Below are 18,170 nucleotides of genomic sequence, written 5' to 3'. Positions count from 1 at the left end.
CTCGCAACAGCCAGGAGAGTCTGTAGATGAATTTTTACGGGCGCTACAAACACTCGGCAGGGACTGTGACTTTAAAGCTGTAACGGCTGCAGAAAATACTGAAGGGAATATCCGCGATGCCTTCGTGAAAGGCCTTCGGTCCGACTACTCACGGCAAAGACTGCTCGAATCAAAGGACCTCGACCTGAATACAACTGCAGCCCTCGCTCGCTCTCTGGAAGTGGCCCATCGGGACCTCGAGGCGTACTCCAGGTACTGTGCTGCGCGACCCTGTGACTCGGGCCCGACCCCGGCCGCAATACCCCTCGCACCACCGCCTCTGGGACCTACCTCAGCGTCGGCGTCCCAGAACCGATCGGGACCGCCACCCCCGGTACCGGCTGCGACATCGGAGCCCCGCGATCGGGCCGCTGGCTGCTTCTTCTGTGGCCAGGCGAAACACCCGAGGACGCGCTGCCCTGCAAGAAACGCGACTTGCTCCGACTGCCACAAGAAAGGCCACTTCACGAAGGCCTGCAGGGGGAGAGCCACAGGCGCCAGCAGTGCCTCATGCGAGCTGTGGGGGCGGCCATCTTTCATCAAGGCCACAGATGCCAGTATCCCCTCGTGTGAGTTGTGGGGCGGCCATCTTTGATCAAGGCCACCAACACCAGCAGTGCCTCATGTGAGTTGTGGGGGCGGCCATCTTCTCCGCCATTTTATTCAACGTCGTGGGCGCTGCCATTTTGTCCACCACACTCGACCGCCACCTTGTCTCCAGACCCGACCACCGCCTCACCCGCAGACTACAGCAGCTCGCTCAGCCATACACTGGCCTCCGTCACACTGGACCAAGCTCGCCCGCATCACCTGTCCAAGTCCATGATGGACATCAAAGTAAACGGCCACGCCACGACCTGCCTGTTCGACAGCGGAAGCACGGAGAGTTTCATCCATCCAAACACTGTGAGCCACTACTCCCTCACTGTCCGGCCAACGCGCAACCGGATCTCGATGGCGTCGAGGTCCCACTCTACAGACATCAGCGGCTACTGTGTTGTGACCCTGTCGGTTAGGGGCACGGAGTATAAAAATTTTAAACTCCTCGTCCTGCCCCAGCTCTGCGCTGCCGTCCTACTAGGGCTGGACTTCCAATCCCACCTTCAAAATGTCACTTTGGCATACGGTGGACCCCTCCCCCCACTCACAGTCGACAACCAGCAGCCTTTAAACTGCCCACCGCGTACCACCTGCGGCCTATCCACCCTCAAGGTCCCGCCCCCCCTCCCTGTTCGCTAACCTCACCCGCGACTGTAAACCCGTCACCACCAAGAGCAGGCGGTACAGCGCCGGGGACAGAGCTTTTATTAGCTCTGAGGTGCAGCGTCTCCTGAAGGAGGGCATCATCGAGAGGAGCAACAGCCCCTGGCGTGCCCAGGTCGTAGTCGTTAAAACCGGCAATAAAAACCGCCTGGTCATCGACTACAGCCAAACCATAAACCGGTACACCCAGCTGGACGCATACCCCCTTCCCCGCATATCTGATATGGTCAATCAGATTGCACAGTACCGGGTATTCTCTACCATCGACCTTAAGTCGGCCTATCACCAACTCCCTATCCGCCCTGAGGACCGCCAGTATACCGCCTTCGAGGCGAATGGCCGCCTCTACCACTTCCTTAGGGTTCCCTTCGGCGTCACCAACGGGGTTTCGGTCTTCCAAAGGGAGATGGACCGGATGGTTGACCAGAACGGGCTGCAGGCCACGTTCCCTTATCTAGATAACGTCACCATCTGCGGCCGCGACCAGCAGGACCACGATGTTAATCTGGAGAAATTCCTCCGTACGGCCCAACGGCTGAACCTCACTTACAATAAGGAGAAATGTGTGTTTAACACCCCGCGTCTTGCCATCCTCGGCTGCGCAGTAGAGAACGGCGTCATCGGCCCCGACCCCGAAAGAATGCGCCCCCTCATGGAGCTTCCCCTCCCCCACTGTCCAAAGGCGCTGAAGAGAACCCTGGGGGCTCTTCGCCTACTATGCCCAATGGGTGCCGAATTATGCGGACAAAGCCAGACCCCTCATGAAGTCCACCTCCTTCCCCCTGACAGCAGAAGCGTGCGCAGCCTTCTCCCTCATAAAGGGAGACATTGCTAAGGCCACAATGCACGCGGTGGATGAGTCTATCCCTTTCCAAGTGGAGAGCGATGCATCCGACTTCGCCCTAGCTGCAACCCTTAACCAGGCGGGGAGACCTGTGGCCTTCTTCTCAAGGACCCTCCAGGGCCCTGAGATTCGACACTCTTTGGTCGAGAAGGAGGCCCAGGCGATCGTGGAGGCAGTACGACGCTGGAGGCATTACCTGGCAGGCAAACGATTTACCCTCCTCACCGACCAGCGTTCGGTCGCTTTTATGTTTAATAACAAGCTGAGGGGCAAAATCAAGAACGACAAGATCTTGAGGTGGAGAATCGAGCTCTCCACCTATGATTATGATATCTTGTACCGGCCTGGTAAACTGAACGAACCCCCAGATGCTCTATCACGAAGTACATGCGCCAACGCGCAAATTGATAGACTGCAGACCCTCCACCACGACCTCTGCCACCCCGGGGTCACAAGACTTTACCACTTCATTAAGGCCCGCAACCTGCCCTACTCCATCGAGACGGTCAGGACCATGACCAGGAACTGCCAAACCTGTGCCGAAAGCAAACCGCATTTCTTTAGGCCGGACAGAGCAAGCCTGATCAAGGCCACCCGCCCCTTCAAGCGCTTGAGCATCGATTTTAAGGGGCCCCTCCCGTCCTCTGACCGTAATGTGTACTTCCTCAACATCATTGATGAGTACTCCCGTTTCCCCTTTGCCTTCCCCTGCCCAGACATGACCAGTACCACGGTCATCAAATGCCTGAACGACCTCTTCGCTTTGTTCGGGTTCCCGAACTATATACATAGCGACCGGGGCTCATCCTTCATGAGCGAGGAACTTCGCCAGTTCCTACTAGCGAGAGGTATTGCTGCAAGCAGGACCACCAGCTACAACCCCCGGGGGAACGGTCAGGTGGAAAGAGAGAACGCGACTGTCTGGAAGGCCGTTCTCTTAGCCTTAAAGTCTAAGGGCCTCCCAACCTCGCGCTGGCAGGAAGTCCTCCCGGCAGCGCTGCATTCCATCCGGTCACTGCTTTGCACTGCCATTAACGCCACCCCCCATGAACGAATGTTTGTTTTCCCCAGGAAGTCGACTACGGGAACCTCGCTACCAACATGGCTGACTTCTCCGGGGCCAGTCTTGCTGCGAAAGCACGTGAGGGCCCATAAAACGGACCCCCTGGTCGAGAGGGTGGACCTCCTGCACGCCAACCCCCAGTACGCCTATGTGGCATACCCAGACGGGCGGGAGGACACAGTCTCCTTACGAGACCTTGCACCCTCGGGCACCCGAGACACCACCGTTACCCCCCCACCACCCCCCCAAATCCAGCCCAGGTAGACGGCATGCCGGAACCCCACGAGCCTTCGCCGACCACGCAGACACCAGCATTAACATCGGATACTGCACCACCGCCGCGCCGATCAGAAAGACTTACGAGGCCTCCGGACAGACTGACATACCCGAACTGGTAGTACACTTCACCCCGCCGGACTCAAATTTAAACAAGGGGTGAATGTGGTAAACCACTTTTATCATTCACTATCGTTACACTATGGTTATCACTGTTTACACTGTTGTATCACTACACAAGATCACCTCTTGTCACGCTGTTATACCTGGGCTGACCACAGCTGACTCCGCCCATGGCTCCGCCTGCTTGCCCAGGTATAAAGGTGGTCGACTGGCTGGTATTCCTCCTTGTTGGACCCGATCACCCACGAGGGTGGGCTCTGTTATTTAGCCAATAAAAACCTATAGTTACTTTCTTAACTCGTCGCTTTTCATTGAATGAATTGATAGGTATATCACAGAGCTTATGGCCTAGGCAGCTAAAAGCACGACTGCCAACGGTGGGGGTTATGGAAGCCAGGGCAGTGCAAGAGGCCAGAATTGGAGGAACGCAGAGATCTCTGAGGGTTGTAAGCTGGAGGAGGTTACAAAGATAGGGAAGAGCGAGGCCATGGAGGGATTAAAAAAAATTTTTTTTTTTAATTCATTCACCGGATGTGGGCATCACTGGCAAGTCCCAGCATTTATTGCCCATCCCTAATTGCCCCCGAGAAGGTGGTGGTGAGCCACCTTCTTGAACCGTTGCAGCATTTGTCGTTAAGGTACTCCCACAGTGCCGTTAGGGAGAGGAGTGCCAGGATTTTCACCCAGCGACGATGAAGGAACGGCCGATACACTTCCAAGTCAGGATGGTGTGTGACTTGGAGGTGCTGGTGTTCTCATGTGCCTCCTGCCCTTATCCTTCTGGGAGGTGCTGCCGAAGAAGCCTTGGCAAGTTGCTGCAGTGCATCTTGTAGATGGTACACACTGCCGCCACGGTATGCCGGTGGTGGAGGGAGTGAACGTTTAAGGTGGTGGATGGGGTGCCGATCAAGCGGGCTGCTTTGTCTTGAATAGTGTCGAGCTTCTTGAGTGTTGTTGGAGCTGCACTCATCCAGGCAAGTGGAAAGCATTCCATCACACTTCTGACTTGTAGATGGTGGAAAGGCTTTGGAGAATCAGGGGGTGAGACACTCGCCGCAGAATACCCAACCTCTGACCTACTCTTGTTCGGAAGAGATTTAATAAGTGAGGTGTTACCGGACTGGGAGCCAATGTAGCAAGTCAGCGAGGACAAGGGGAATGGGTGAACGGGACTTGGTGCAAGTTAGGATTAGGGCAGCAGAGTTTTAGGGGAGCTCAACTTTATGGAGGTGCAAGGTGGGAGGCCAGCCAGGAGAGCATTGGAATAGTCGACTCTGGAGGTAACAAAGAGATGGATGAGGCATTCAGCAGCAGAAAAGGGGAGGCAGGGGCAAGGTCACAAAACTGCTTTTTAAAAAAAATGTGAAACTAAAGATCTGATGTATAAGTGGGTGCAAAAGTAGATGTAATGTTAATTCATGTACAGTCTACTCTTAAATTCAAAGTAGTATCTGTAACGATCAATAACATGTCATTCTATAGTGGACACTAGGTGGAGCCGTATAGCTGTATGTATAAGACTACACTACCCAGCTGTATATATATTAAGACTACATTACCCATGAGGCACTAGGCTACCCACAAGGCAGCAGTCAAGATGGAAGCCTCTACAGATACAGTACCCAGTCCACATGTGCTCAATAAAGTAACTAGCAAAAGCTAGCTGTGTTCATAATAAGAATGTCTATTTATTAATGAACATAACAGTATCTGATAATACATTTTTTTTAAATCACTAAATCCTTACTTAATTTGCATTGCTTAATTCAAATTATTTTTTAGTGCAAAAAAGCTGAATCACTGTACAAATCATTTGTTAGACCACAACTCCAATAGTGTGTTGAGTTTTGGGTGCCCTGCATTTATGCAGAGGGTAAAGAGATTTACTCGAATGATACCAGGGTTAAGAGGCTTTAGTTTAATTTAGTTACAAGAGGTTTAGGACACTAGAGAATCTGGGGCTCTTTTCACTAGGGCACTGAAGGTGAAACTATCTGATGAGGGGGGCTTTGACGACACAAGTTGGGGAAACTATTTTCACTGGTTGGTGAGAGCATAAACCTAAAGATCAGCACCGAGACTCCAAAGGAAGAAGTTAAGACTGCTTTTATTTTCAAAATGTCCATGAAGAACAGGGCTGTTGGGACAGAGAATGCCCTACCATGAAGTGGTACAAACAGAATTCATAATAGCTTTTAAAAAGGAAAGAAACAAAAAGGAAAAAGCAAAGGAATGGGACTAACTGGATAGCTCAGAGTCAGTGCAGGCACAATGGGCAGTGTAAAATTCAGTGATTCTATATTTAAAGGTGGTTCGTATGTAGATAATGAAATCTTATACACCCATTACTGTGGAGTAAGCCTAGGCTTAGTGATAGCATTTCCGCCTCAGAGTCCAAACGTGATGGGTTGGAACCACATTCCAGACAATCCCAGGAAGCGTAGACGAGAGTTCCGCTCTCTGAATACTAGGTCGACATCCAGTGGGAGACGAAGTACCATTGAATTCGGTGGGACAGGGACAGTGTCGCTCAGTATGTGACTCAAGTAGGACGGACAACTAGGAGCAGCTGATAGTAGTGCTAACAATTTGATGTAAATATAAGTTTGCTTTCCCCCTCTTTTTTTGCCTCAAACAGGAGATTGCATAGTTCCAGGGTGGGGGGAATCAGGCACTAGGTTACATCTTTGTCAGGTGGTGGGTGGGAAGGGAAAAGGTTGCCGTTTGGTATTTCCCACTTTTCTTATATTCTCAGGGAGCACATCGGTTAAGAGTTGTCTTGCAAGAAGAACGACAGCACCATCCATTTTGAGCCAAGAAAATCCTTTTTCCTTAATAAAAGAAACATTAAAAACAAGTGTTTGAAATATACTGCAGGTACAACAGCTGATGGATATTATTGGGTCTTTTGAAAGTGGAGTGTTCATTTTCAAATCAATTTTAATACAGCTGGAACAATGATACCCAATCCAATAGCAGGTATAGTGACAAGGCAGGAAGAGTATAAGGAGGTGCATTCAATAGTCTCAGCTTGCTCCCAGCCATCTTTAAACAAATGCATGATCATTGATCGCTTTATCCTTGGAGTTCAGGAAAAAAAATGACTTGCATTTATACAGCGCCTTTCACAACCTCAGATCATCCCAAAGCGTTTTACAGCCTTTGTATTTTTGAACTGTAGTCACTGCTGTAATGTATGAAACGTGGCAGCCACAAACAGTAATATGACAATGATCAGATAATCTGTTTTTTAGTGATGACAAAATTGCTCACTATTCCAGAATCATTCTGGAATGCAAAGATAAACCCCGGCTCCTATTCTCTACTGACAACCATCTTCTTAAACCCCTCTCCCCGGTCTCCTCCACCCTCACCTCCAATAACAAATGTGAGGAGCTCATGGACTTCTTTGCCTCCAAGATTGAGACCATCCGTTCAGCTGCCTCTGCCACTTTCCTTCCTTCCCCTAGCCCACTGGGCCAAACTTCCTCTAAGGTTCGCCCCCGTCCTAGCCCTAGCCCTGAACTCGCATCTTTCTCCAGTTTCTCTCCAATCTCCCTTCATGACCTCTCTGCGCTCATCTTGTCTACGAGACCCACCTCCTGCTCCCTCGACCCTATTCCAACCAAACTGCCTTTTCTGGCTCCCATGTTAGCTGATATTGTTAACGGTTCTCTCTCCTCGGGTACTGTCCCCCTCTCCCTCAAATCTGCCATTATCACCCCTCTCCTCAAAAACCAAACCTTGACCCCTCCGTCCTTGTAAACTACCGCCCCATCTCCAACCTCCCTTTCTTCTCCAAAGTCCTTGAACGTGTTGTCGCCTCCCAAATCCGTGGCTATCTTTCCCGCAATGCCATGTTTGAACCCCTCCAATTAGATTTCCGCCCTTGCAACAGTACCGAAACAGCTCTCAAAGTCACAAATGACATCCTTTGTGACTGTGACAAAGGTAAACTATTCCTCCTTGTCCTTCTTTACTTGTCTGCAGCCACGGTTGACCACTCAATCCTTCTCCATCGCCTCTCCACCGTCGTCCAGCTGGTTGGGACTGCACTCGCCTGGTGCCATTCTTATCTATCTAATCGTAACCATTGAAAATTCCAGTAGATTAGGCAAGCACGATTTACCTTTTGTAATTAGCCCAAGCCTGAATGTTGTCCCGGTCTTGCTGCATATGGGCTAGACTGCTTCATTATCTGAAGAGTTGCGAATGGAACTGAACACTGCAATCATCATCTCCACACTATTGCTGGAAGCGTCTGGGGAGGCGTAGCACTATTTTCTTTGGCCCGGAGAGAACATTGTATGAAAAATCAACAGTTTGCTTGTGTATTTGGGTTCACTCATTGTATGTAAATATTGAAGTCCTGCTGGGCATCACATATCCTTTATTTGAGAGATAGGAAGACTGTACTTTAAAATATTTAAAAAATATTGTCAGCAATCTTCTAAAGCTTCCAGATGATTAGTTACAGGAAAGTCTCATTTGTAAACAAAGGTCGGAACAAATACTTTTATCTCGCCATCTCAAGCTGTGATGGGAAATCTCTACTGTTGGCCAACACATACCTACAGAATAGTAATTGCATGTCAAAAGTAATCCGTTGCTTGTGAAGAACTTTGAGGTGTATTTAGGACATAAGGCACTGCAGAAATCTTATTTCTGACATGACATATATGTAATAGCTTGTTTTTAATGTTTACAGATGAGGTATGAAAGTTTATTGGGTTTTTTCTACCCTTTTTTCTTTTCTCCTTTCTTAATTGTACTGGCATGAACTTTAAGTGCAGGTGAACGATTCATTCTCTCTTCCCTTCTCCCCCCAACCCTCTCCCTGCTACAGGAAACTTTCTGGTATCCGGCACCGACTGGACCGAGCTGGTGCCGGTCGATCAACACTGTCGGAGAAACGAGCGCTAATGTTAAAACATACGGAGCTTCTGAGCTCCGTCTGAAGCAACAAACCCTGTCAAAACAGTCGGCGCAGCTTGCAAGCGTCTCTGTAGCTAAGCAATCTTTTTCTCTTCACATATCTATATTACATTGTTCCAATGAAGCTCAAGCAACAGCACCTCATCTTTCGATTAGACACTTTACAGCCTTCCGGGCTCAACATCGAGTTCAACAATTTCAGACAATAACCCCTGCCCCCATTTTTCATGCTGTATTATTTTGCCATTCCCATTTGCAACATTTTATCTTTCCTGCCTCTAATATAGGCACACTATGTTCTTTCAATTCCTTCCTCCCCATCTAACCGTCCCCCCTCCCCCTGTCTCTGCACCTGCTTAATATCTGTTACATCTCCAGCTTTTTCCAGTTCTGATGAAGGGTCCCAGACCTGAAACATTAACTCTGTTTCTCTCTCCACGGATGCTGCCTGGCCTGCTGAGTATTTCCAGCATTTTCTGTTGTTATTTGAGACTTTAATCATATTGATCACAAACTGCTACAAGATCAAAAGGAAGGAACAGCAGCGAGGCAACAGAGTGACACAGCAGGGGTGTGCCACAGAGGCTCATCTCTGCCTGCAACAACAACTTGCAGTTATAGAACGCCTTTAATGTAGTAAAACATCCAAAGGAGCTTCACTGGAGAGATTATCAACAAAATTTGACACCGAGCCACACAAGGAGGGACAGCTGACCAAAAGCTAGGTTTTAAAGGAGCGTCTTAAGAGGAGAGAGACATGGAAAGGTTTAGGGAGGTAATTCCAGAGTTTAGGGCCGAGGCAGCTGGAGCGATTAAAATCGGGGATGTGCAAGAGGCCAGAATTGGAGCAGCGCCGAGATCTCGAGGACTGGAGGAGGTTTCCAGGATAGGGAAGGGCAAGAGTTGGACACAATACTCGAGCTGGGGCCTAACCTAACTTTAACAGCACCTCCATCACCTAGAAGGACAAGGGCAGCAGGCGCATGGGAACACCACCACCTCCAATTCCCCCTCCAAGTCACACACCACCCTGACTTGGAAATATATCGCCGCTGGGTCAAAATCCTGGAACTCCCTCAGCACTAAGGGAGTACCTTCACCACACAGACTGCAGCAGTTCAAGGTGGCGGCTCACCACCACTTTTTCCAAGGGTAATTAGGGATGGGCAATAAATGCTGGCCTTGCCAGCGACGCCCACATCTCAGGAACAGATGCATCTATGACAGGTAGATTGGTGCAGACGAGGTCAAGTGGTTATTAAGCAGGCTCGAAGGGCCGAATGGCCTCCTCCTGCTCCTTTCTCCTATGTTCTCTCACCACCTATCGCAGGCCCAGACTGGCAGTTATGTCCTTCAGGACTCGGCCAGCTCAGTCGTGGTGCTACTCTTGGTGATGGACATTGAAGTCTGTGGGGGTCGCAAAATCCCCTCAGCCCCCGAAGATCGGGAAATATTCATCCACATCGTGGACAAAGACTTGTGTGATTTAAATTGTCTCCGAGTTGGACAATGTTTTAAAACATACCCAGAACCGCAAAAGGCTGCGTTAAAAAGCTCGTAAGCTAGGCAGCACTTGGACACTGGAATCAAAGAACTTTGTGAAAATCGCACACTTTAAGATAGTACATTTTATTAAAAGATGCACTCGAGTTTTGGACTGTTTAAATTGCCCAGGGCATAAAAATGGCTGAACAGACCTCATGGAAACAGAATTTGAAAAGGCAGCAGAAAAGGACAGACAGGCTGTTAGCATATGAAAAGCTCAGCGCTGCCCTGTAGTAAGTTTGAATGGAGCCTGAGGTGTCAGTCACCCTGTGGTATTGGACGGGTCCGGTAACCTACAAGCTGCTTGTTTACACTGGGGAGTAGCCCGTTTGAATCAGCCAATCATCGGACAGCAAGCACAATGGGTTGTTTACACACATCCATTCACTGAAATTGACTCTACTACGTGATGTCTCCATGTATGAATGGAGGAAGTTAAAAGCCCTTCTCTTGTGTATTCAGACTTTTCAGCACAAAATTGCACACGGACCTTTTCGGTGCGAAAACAGCAGGGACTCCCAGGGTATAAAGATTAAGCCCAGGAAGTCCTCTGCCCCTTTTTGTCTACTCTTTGGACTGCAGGTGGGCAGGGCTTCTGACCCACTAGCAAGACAATCTAGTGAGAAGTAAAGGGGTGGTAATTTAAGGGAAATGTTGCCAAGATTGTAAGAGTAACATTGTAGCCATTTATCCCTCGTTTTTGCCGTCTGCCTTCCCGTTAAGCAATTTTACCGTGATTACTTTGATCGTGTGGTGTAGTTCCTTTATAGTTTTAAAAAAATGTGACTTTGTTGCATCCAGACCATTTGTCCATTTTTAATATATCATTAATTATAAGTTCCTCCAGTCAGAACTGGAAGGAAGGTTTAGCGATTCGAAACCACTGATTGGAGTTGGTCACAGTGCAGTGGCAAAGGCTGCCTGACCAGGTAAATTACCGTAAACCAGGTAAAGGGTGCCCTCCTACAAGTCCCCCAACCAGAGTACATTCTGTACCCTCAGTGCTTCTTCCTAGTGGTGTTCAACATGGAGGAGTACTGATTCAGTACCGAGTGGCTTGCTGGGCCATTTCAGAGGGCAGTTAAGAGTCAACCACATTGCTGTGGGTCTGGAGTATAGGCCAGATCAGGTAAGAACGGCAGGTTTCCTTCCCTAAAGGACATTAGTGAACCAGATGGGTTTTTACAAAATCCGATGGTTTCATTACTGATTAATTGAATTTAAATTCCCCAGCTGCCGTGGTGGGATTTAAACTCACATCTCTGGATCATTAGTTCAGGCCTCTGGATTACTAGCCCAGTGACATGACCACTATGCTACCATTCCTTTAATCTGTTACGTGGTACTTCATCAGACACCTTTAGAAAGTCCAGATACACAATAGCAACTGCACTACCCACATCCACCCACTCCGTTACTTCAAAGAACTTAAATCAAGTTAGTCAAACACGAAATCCATGCTGGTTTTCATTTATTAACCCATATTTTTAAGTGCCAATTAATTTTGTCCCAGATTATTGTCTCTAAAAGTTTTCCCAACTTTAGGCTGACTGGCCTGTAGTTACCAGGTCTAACCCTCTCCCCTTTCTTTGAACAGGGTGTAACATTTGTAATCAGCCAGTCCTCTGGCACCACACCTATTTACAAGGATTGGAAGTTAGTGGCCAGAGCCTCTGCAATTTCCACCCTTACTTCCCTCAGCAACCTAGGATGCATCCCATCTATTCTATATTGAGTGCTGCCAACCTTTTAATTATCTTCTCTATCTATTTTTATTCTATCCAATTTCTCTACTACCTCCTCCTTTACTGTGACATTGGCAGCATCCTCTTCTTTAGTGAAAGCAGATATAAAGTACTCATTTAGTACCTTAGCTATGTCCTCTGCCTCCATAAGTAGATTTTTTTGGCCCCTAATCGGCCCCACCCTTCCTTTGACTACCCATCCTTTTGAAGTTGAAGCCAATAATAAACACAAGATACTTTCACAATTAAAATAAATTTGAAAGACGCAATCGTAGCAGATGGCCGCTTTCTATATTCATGAGTAGTGACATCCAGTGTTTACGTTACTGAGGAAGCACGAATGGTGACAATGTGTCACCTGCCCCTTCATACAAAACAGGCACAACTTTTCTGATTTTTCCAACACAGAAGAGTTGAGGCGCTGCGGAATACACGACTGGAGTTAGTGGCTGAAGCAGAAGTCATGTCAACAATTCAGAACAGGTTAGGCAGGTAGCTGAAGGAAAGGGGAATAAAGGGATAGGGGAACAGGGCAGGCACATGGGATTAGGACTATTGCTTGTGTGGAGGATAAACACCAACACAGGCTGATTGGGACAAACGGCCGGTTTCTATGTTGTAATGTCTATGCAGAAAGCAGGCCCGTTTGCTTGATCTGGTAACAAGAATCAGAAAAGTGGAGTAAAGAATAAAATTCTGGAAACACTCAGGTCAGGCAGCAACTGCGGAGAAAGAAACCGAGTTAACGTTTCAGGTCGATCGATTCAGCACCTCCTAAACCTGCGACCCCTACACCTAGAAGGGCAAGGGCAGCAGGCTCATGGGAACAACATCACCTCCAAGTCTCACACCATCCTGACTTGGAAATACATCACCATTCCTTCATCGTCACTGGGTCAAAATCCTGGAACTCCCTCTGTGGGAGTACCTTCACCACAATGACTGCAATGGTTCAAGAAGCCGGCTCACCACCACCTTCGAGGGCAACTACGGATGGGCAATAAATGCTGGCCCTGCCAGCGACGCCCACATCCCATGAATGAACAAACAAAAAAGATGCTGCCTGACCTGCTGAGTATTTCCAGCATTTGTTTTTATTTCAGATTTCCAGCATCCGCAGTATTTTGCTTTTGCCTCAGAAAAGTGGAGTCTGTTTTGTATGAAAGGGCAGGTGACTCACTGTCAGCATTAGCACTTCCTCAGTAACGTCAACACTGGATGTCACTACTCATGAATATAGAAAGGGGCCATCTGCTATGATTGAGTCTTTCAAATTAATTTTAATTGTGCAAGTATCTTTACCTTTATTTATTATTCAACTCAAGCCAGTAATCTCAATTTTATATATTATAATAGTAATCTTGACAAGTCTTTGCGTTTTCATACTTTGCCATTCGACACCCAGTGCACACCATGGTTCACTGAGAGGCCGTTATCCGAGATACTTCACACACAAGGCAAGGCTTTGGCTCATGAGGAAACATATGGTTACTTCTGAAAGCTGACGATTGCACGAAGCACCGGGGAAAAGGAACTGGAAAGTCTTGAATCACAATAACTTGCAACTTATTGTGAAAACTCTTCTGCCTTGCAAACTCTCTCCCAACCTTCAAAATCATAACAAAACTTACTTCTGTCTTTAGTTACCTCTTGTTCTGTGTCCACTGCTCCAAATATCACTTGGGATCTTTAAATCCTTGAAATATGCGAGCGGTTCCTGTACTATTATAATATAAGCACCGTGGGGCGTTTTACTATGTTAACAATGCCGTATAAATGCAAGCTGTTGTTGTATCCACCTTTGAGGTTGAAATTTAAAACCTCAAAAAGGATAGATATACATACATACACACGTATATAAAAAGGAAGACTTACATTTATATAGAGCCTTTCATGACCTCAGGACGTCCCAAAGCGTCTTATAGCCAATGAAACATTTTTTGAAGTGTAGCCACTGTTGTAATGTAGGAAATGTGGCAGCCAATTTGCGCACAGCAAGCTCCCACAAACAGCAATGTGATAATGACCAGATAATCTGTTTTAGTGATGTTGATTGAGGGCTACATATTGGCCAGGACACCTGGAAGAATGCCCATCCTCTTCTTTGAAACAGTGCCATGGGATCTTTTACATCCACACGGGGCCTCAGCTTAACGTCTCATCCGAAAGACGGCACCTCCAACAGTGCAGCACTCCCTCAGCACTGCACTGGAGTGTCAGCCTAGGTTTTTATGCTCAAGTCCCTGGAGTGGGTACTTGAACCCACAACCTTCTGAATCAGAGGCGAGAAATGCCACCCACTGAGCCACGGTAGAATACAAGCAATGGGCTTTTTTAGTTCTCTCTCCCAGAATTTAATTCCTTCTAGTATTCACTACCTAATGGTTTAGTATAAAATTCTGCTTATTATTTTAACAACCATTTTAAAATAGTGTTAATAATTTGCATGTATATAGCACATTTAATGTAGACAAGCATCCCAAAGCACTTTTAAAGAAAAAACGGATGGCAAGGCAAAGAAGGAGCTGTTCGTGGTGACCAAAAGCTTGGTCAAAGAGGTGGGTTTTAAAGAGAGTCTTAAAAAGGGAGGGGCAGGGGAGCTTAGGGAGGAGGTCCAGTGCACACAGTCCAGCGGGCTGAATTACGGCCACCAATGGTTGGGCAAAGGAGAGATGCAAAAAAGACAAATGGAGAGTTTGGTGGGGCGGGCTTAATGCTGGAGGCAATTGTGGACACAGCGATGAAGGAATTCAAATACCAAGGTAAGAACTTTAAATTTGAGGTGTCGGGCGACCGGGAGCCAAATTGTGGATCAGCAAGTGTTGAATGAGAAGGGCTGGGTGCAGGATAGCATATGAGAAGAGTTTTGGATGAATGGAGTTTGTGACGGGGCCGAAGACAATGGTTTCAGTCCTCCCAATGTTTAACTGGAGGCAATTTCTGCTGATGTGGGACTGGATGTTGGACAAACAGTCCGACAACAAGACAGTGGCGTGGTCGAGAAAGGTAATTGCCAGCAGGAGCTCGGTGTCGTCAGTGTTTATGTACAACCGGACGTCGTGTTTTTGGAGGAGGTCACCGAGGGGCAGCATGTAGATAAGAAATAGGAGGGGCCCATCGATAGATCCTTGGGGGAACCCCAGAGGCAACGGGACTTTCTAGCTACGACTGGATAGGCAAGAGTGGAACCAGGCGAGAGTAGTTTAGTGGGAATAGGGCTGCAAGAGCAGGGCGGACAAGATGAGCTCGAAGGGGGCATGCACAGTGCACAAAAGGAATGTTATTCAATGTGTTAATAAGTGAACTCGGGGGAAATTAGAACACCTACTTTTACGGCCTAGAAAGAGCCAAGTCACGCAGTATGCTCCACAGTGCTTTTAAAAGTGAATTATGAAAACAGTTAAATGTTGCCATTCTTTCATACTGTATAATTAGAAGCGAGAATATGCTTGCAATGTGAACACTGAAGGAAATGTTCTCTCATTATTTATTATATATATATATTGGGCATTGAATGGCACTACCAATGTGACAGTGTACTCACATTCTTTTTAATTTTATTCCTGATTGTTTCAATGACACCTGCTTCATTACTTTCACACAGCTTCTCTGTGCTTTTCAAATCATCACAAGCCAGCTGCATTTTTTCATCTTCAAAGGTCATCATGGCATTCTGCAAAATGAAGTCTAAATTACTACCTTCCATTTCATCATGGTTAGTGAGAAGTAGAGTTAAATTTATCATATCAGCCTAATGGGATCACATTTGCCAACATGGATGTTCAATAAATGTAATCAACATCAAAATATACAGTAGCCAGAGGCATTAACTACAGCAATTCAATATTGTAAAAATATATACTAAGGTCTTACCATTTCTTATGTAAATCAAAAATAACATCCTGACATCATTCATTCTAGCAATGAATTTTTAATTCATAGAATCATAGGAATTTAGGGCACAGAATGAGGCCATTCGGCCCACCACATCTGTGCTGGCCAAAAAAGAGCTCTCCAGCCTAATCCCACTTTCCCACTCTTGGTCTATAGCCCTGCAGGTTACGGCACTTCAACTTCTGTAACTTGTAAAATGATTCTTTCGCAGAAGACGCCTTTACTTTCCAAGTATAAGTATCTCAAAAATTAAAACGAGGCATGGAGAAATTTTCCTCCCCTTCATTTTCAGATTAATTTACTTAAAAGGATGACGTCCTTTCAAGTTATAAAATGAAGACAGACGCAGGGCTACATATTGCGCCGATTCCTTTCAGGGTCACAAGATCTGAATAGCTGAGAATTAATGGGATGCCCTTTTCTGGTAATCTTTTAGAAGACTTATACCATTAGGCAACCTTCCCAATTTTAGAGTCAGGCCTGGAGAGTGAATATTTCCCCCGTCAGTTATAGTCATATTTATTCCAGAATCTCTATATAGATAGCAGCCACTTGCCTCTTCCAAGATAAAATTAAGAATTCTCAGCCTTTACTTGGACCAGCAATTGACTGCTAGATTGACAGTTTTACAAGGAATCGGACTTGAACGTGAGCCCTAATTATTTATTGCCTCCCTAGACCAGGAGCACCACAATCAACTGCAGCAACCCAGCTGGCCCAAGCCAACTCCGCAAGGAATCAAAACTCGCGACCTTCCGCTCTGCATGGCTTTATGCCATTGATCCGCTAGGCTATTGAAAAACTGCATTAATATGGAATGGAATGTTATTTATTGGCTGTTTCTCCCTCTTTCCCATGTGCTGAACCAAGATCAAATTGGTTCATTTCCTCAATTTTAATTAGCACCATTGTTCCTTAGATGAAAAATTATTAATTTGTTCCGTTGTATGTTTTCAAATATGTGAAGTGATCTCTTCCTTCATTGTATTTGTAACCTTGATTTGCCATTAACTGTGTATATGTATATAGTATTGTAGAATCATAGAAGTTTACAGCACAGAAGGAGGCCATTCGGCCCATCGTGTCTGTGCCGGCCGAAAAAGAGCTCTCCAGCCTAATCCTACTTTCCAGCTCTTGGTCCGTAGCCCTACACGTTACAGCACTTCACGTGCATATCCAAGTACTTTTTAAATGTGATGAGGGTTTCTGCCTCTACCACCCTTTCAGGCAGTGAGTTCCAGACCCCCACCACCCTCTGGGTGAAAAAATGTTCTCCTCAACTCCCCTCTAATCCTTCTACCAATTACTTTAAATCTCTGCCCCCTGGTTATTGACCCCTCTGCTAAGGGAAATAGGTCCTTCCTATCCACTCTATCTAGGCCCCTCATAATTTTATACACCTCAATTAAATCTCCCCTCAGCCTCCTCTGTTCCAAAGAAATCAACCCCAGCCGATCCAATCTTTCCTCATAGCTAAAATTCTCCAGTCCTGGCAACATCCTCGCAAATCTCCTCTGTACCCTCTCCAGTGCAATCACATCCTTCCTGTAATGTGGTGACCAGAACTGCACGCAGTATTCTAGCTGTGGCCTAACTAGTGTTTTATACAGTTCAAGCATAACCTCCCTGCTCTTATATTCTGTACCTCGGCTCATAAAGGAAAGTATCCCGTATGCCTTCTTAACTACCTTATCTACCTGTCCTGCTACCTTAATAAAATTTGCAGGACGTGGGACTAATTAATTGCTCTTTCAAAGAGCTGGCACAGGCACGATGGACCAAATGGCCTCACTCTGTGATGTATGATTCTATGAAAATTACGTAGGCTAAGTCTACAACACAACGGTGCTTTTCCACTATTCCTTCACTTCACTGGTGAGTGCTATTCCAAGTAAGAGGATCTTAATCTTGACCAGTTGGTGATAGGTAGCGAGAATCTAATGTGCGCAAGTGCTGCAAAACAGAATTTTTTTTTTAAATGACCATACCATACTTGTACTTGCAGTACTATTTTTAATTTTAGCCTTTTTCAGCAGTTCAAATCTGAAACTGATGATTAATGTGTTTACGGTCAATTCAGCTTAATCAGCAGGATTGCTCATCCCAAGAAGGCCACACGTGATATTTTCATTGCATTGAGTAAACCTCAGGTGAAAAGAAAAAAGACTTGCATTTATATAGCGCCTTTCACAACCACTGGACGTCCCAAAGCGCTTTACAGCCAATGAACTGCTTTTGAAGTGTACTTACTGTTGTAATGTAGGAAACATGGCAGCCAATTTGCGCACAGCAAGTTCTCCCAAACAGCAACGTGGTAAATGACCAGATAATCTGTTTTAGTGATGTTGATTGAGAGGTAAATATTGGCCAGAACACCCTTGCTCTTCTTCGAAAATAATGCCATAGGATCTTTTACGTCCACCTGTCGGGGCAGACGGGGCCT

General features: G+C 46.7%; 1 protein-coding gene across 1 annotated transcript in view; it reads right to left on the bottom strand.

Moving 5' to 3' along the window:
* Window positions 1–18,170, bottom strand: part of ttc39c (tetratricopeptide repeat domain 39C) — a 150,923-nt gene that overhangs the window by 68,248 nt on the left and 64,505 nt on the right. The window contains exon 3 of the mRNA XM_085992226.1: window positions 15,378–15,506. Coding sequence (XP_085848352.1) covers window positions 15,378–15,506 — 129 coding nt within the window. The remainder of the gene's footprint in view (window positions 1–15,377; window positions 15,507–18,170) is intronic.

This window comes from Somniosus microcephalus, chromosome 7 (assembly GCF_052327205.1).
Source record: "Somniosus microcephalus isolate GS21.2 chromosome 7, FLI_Smic_1.0, whole genome shotgun sequence".
Taxonomy (NCBI): domain Eukaryota; kingdom Metazoa; phylum Chordata; class Chondrichthyes; order Squaliformes; family Somniosidae; genus Somniosus; species Somniosus microcephalus.
This window is presented reverse-complemented; position numbering and strand designations above follow the sequence as displayed.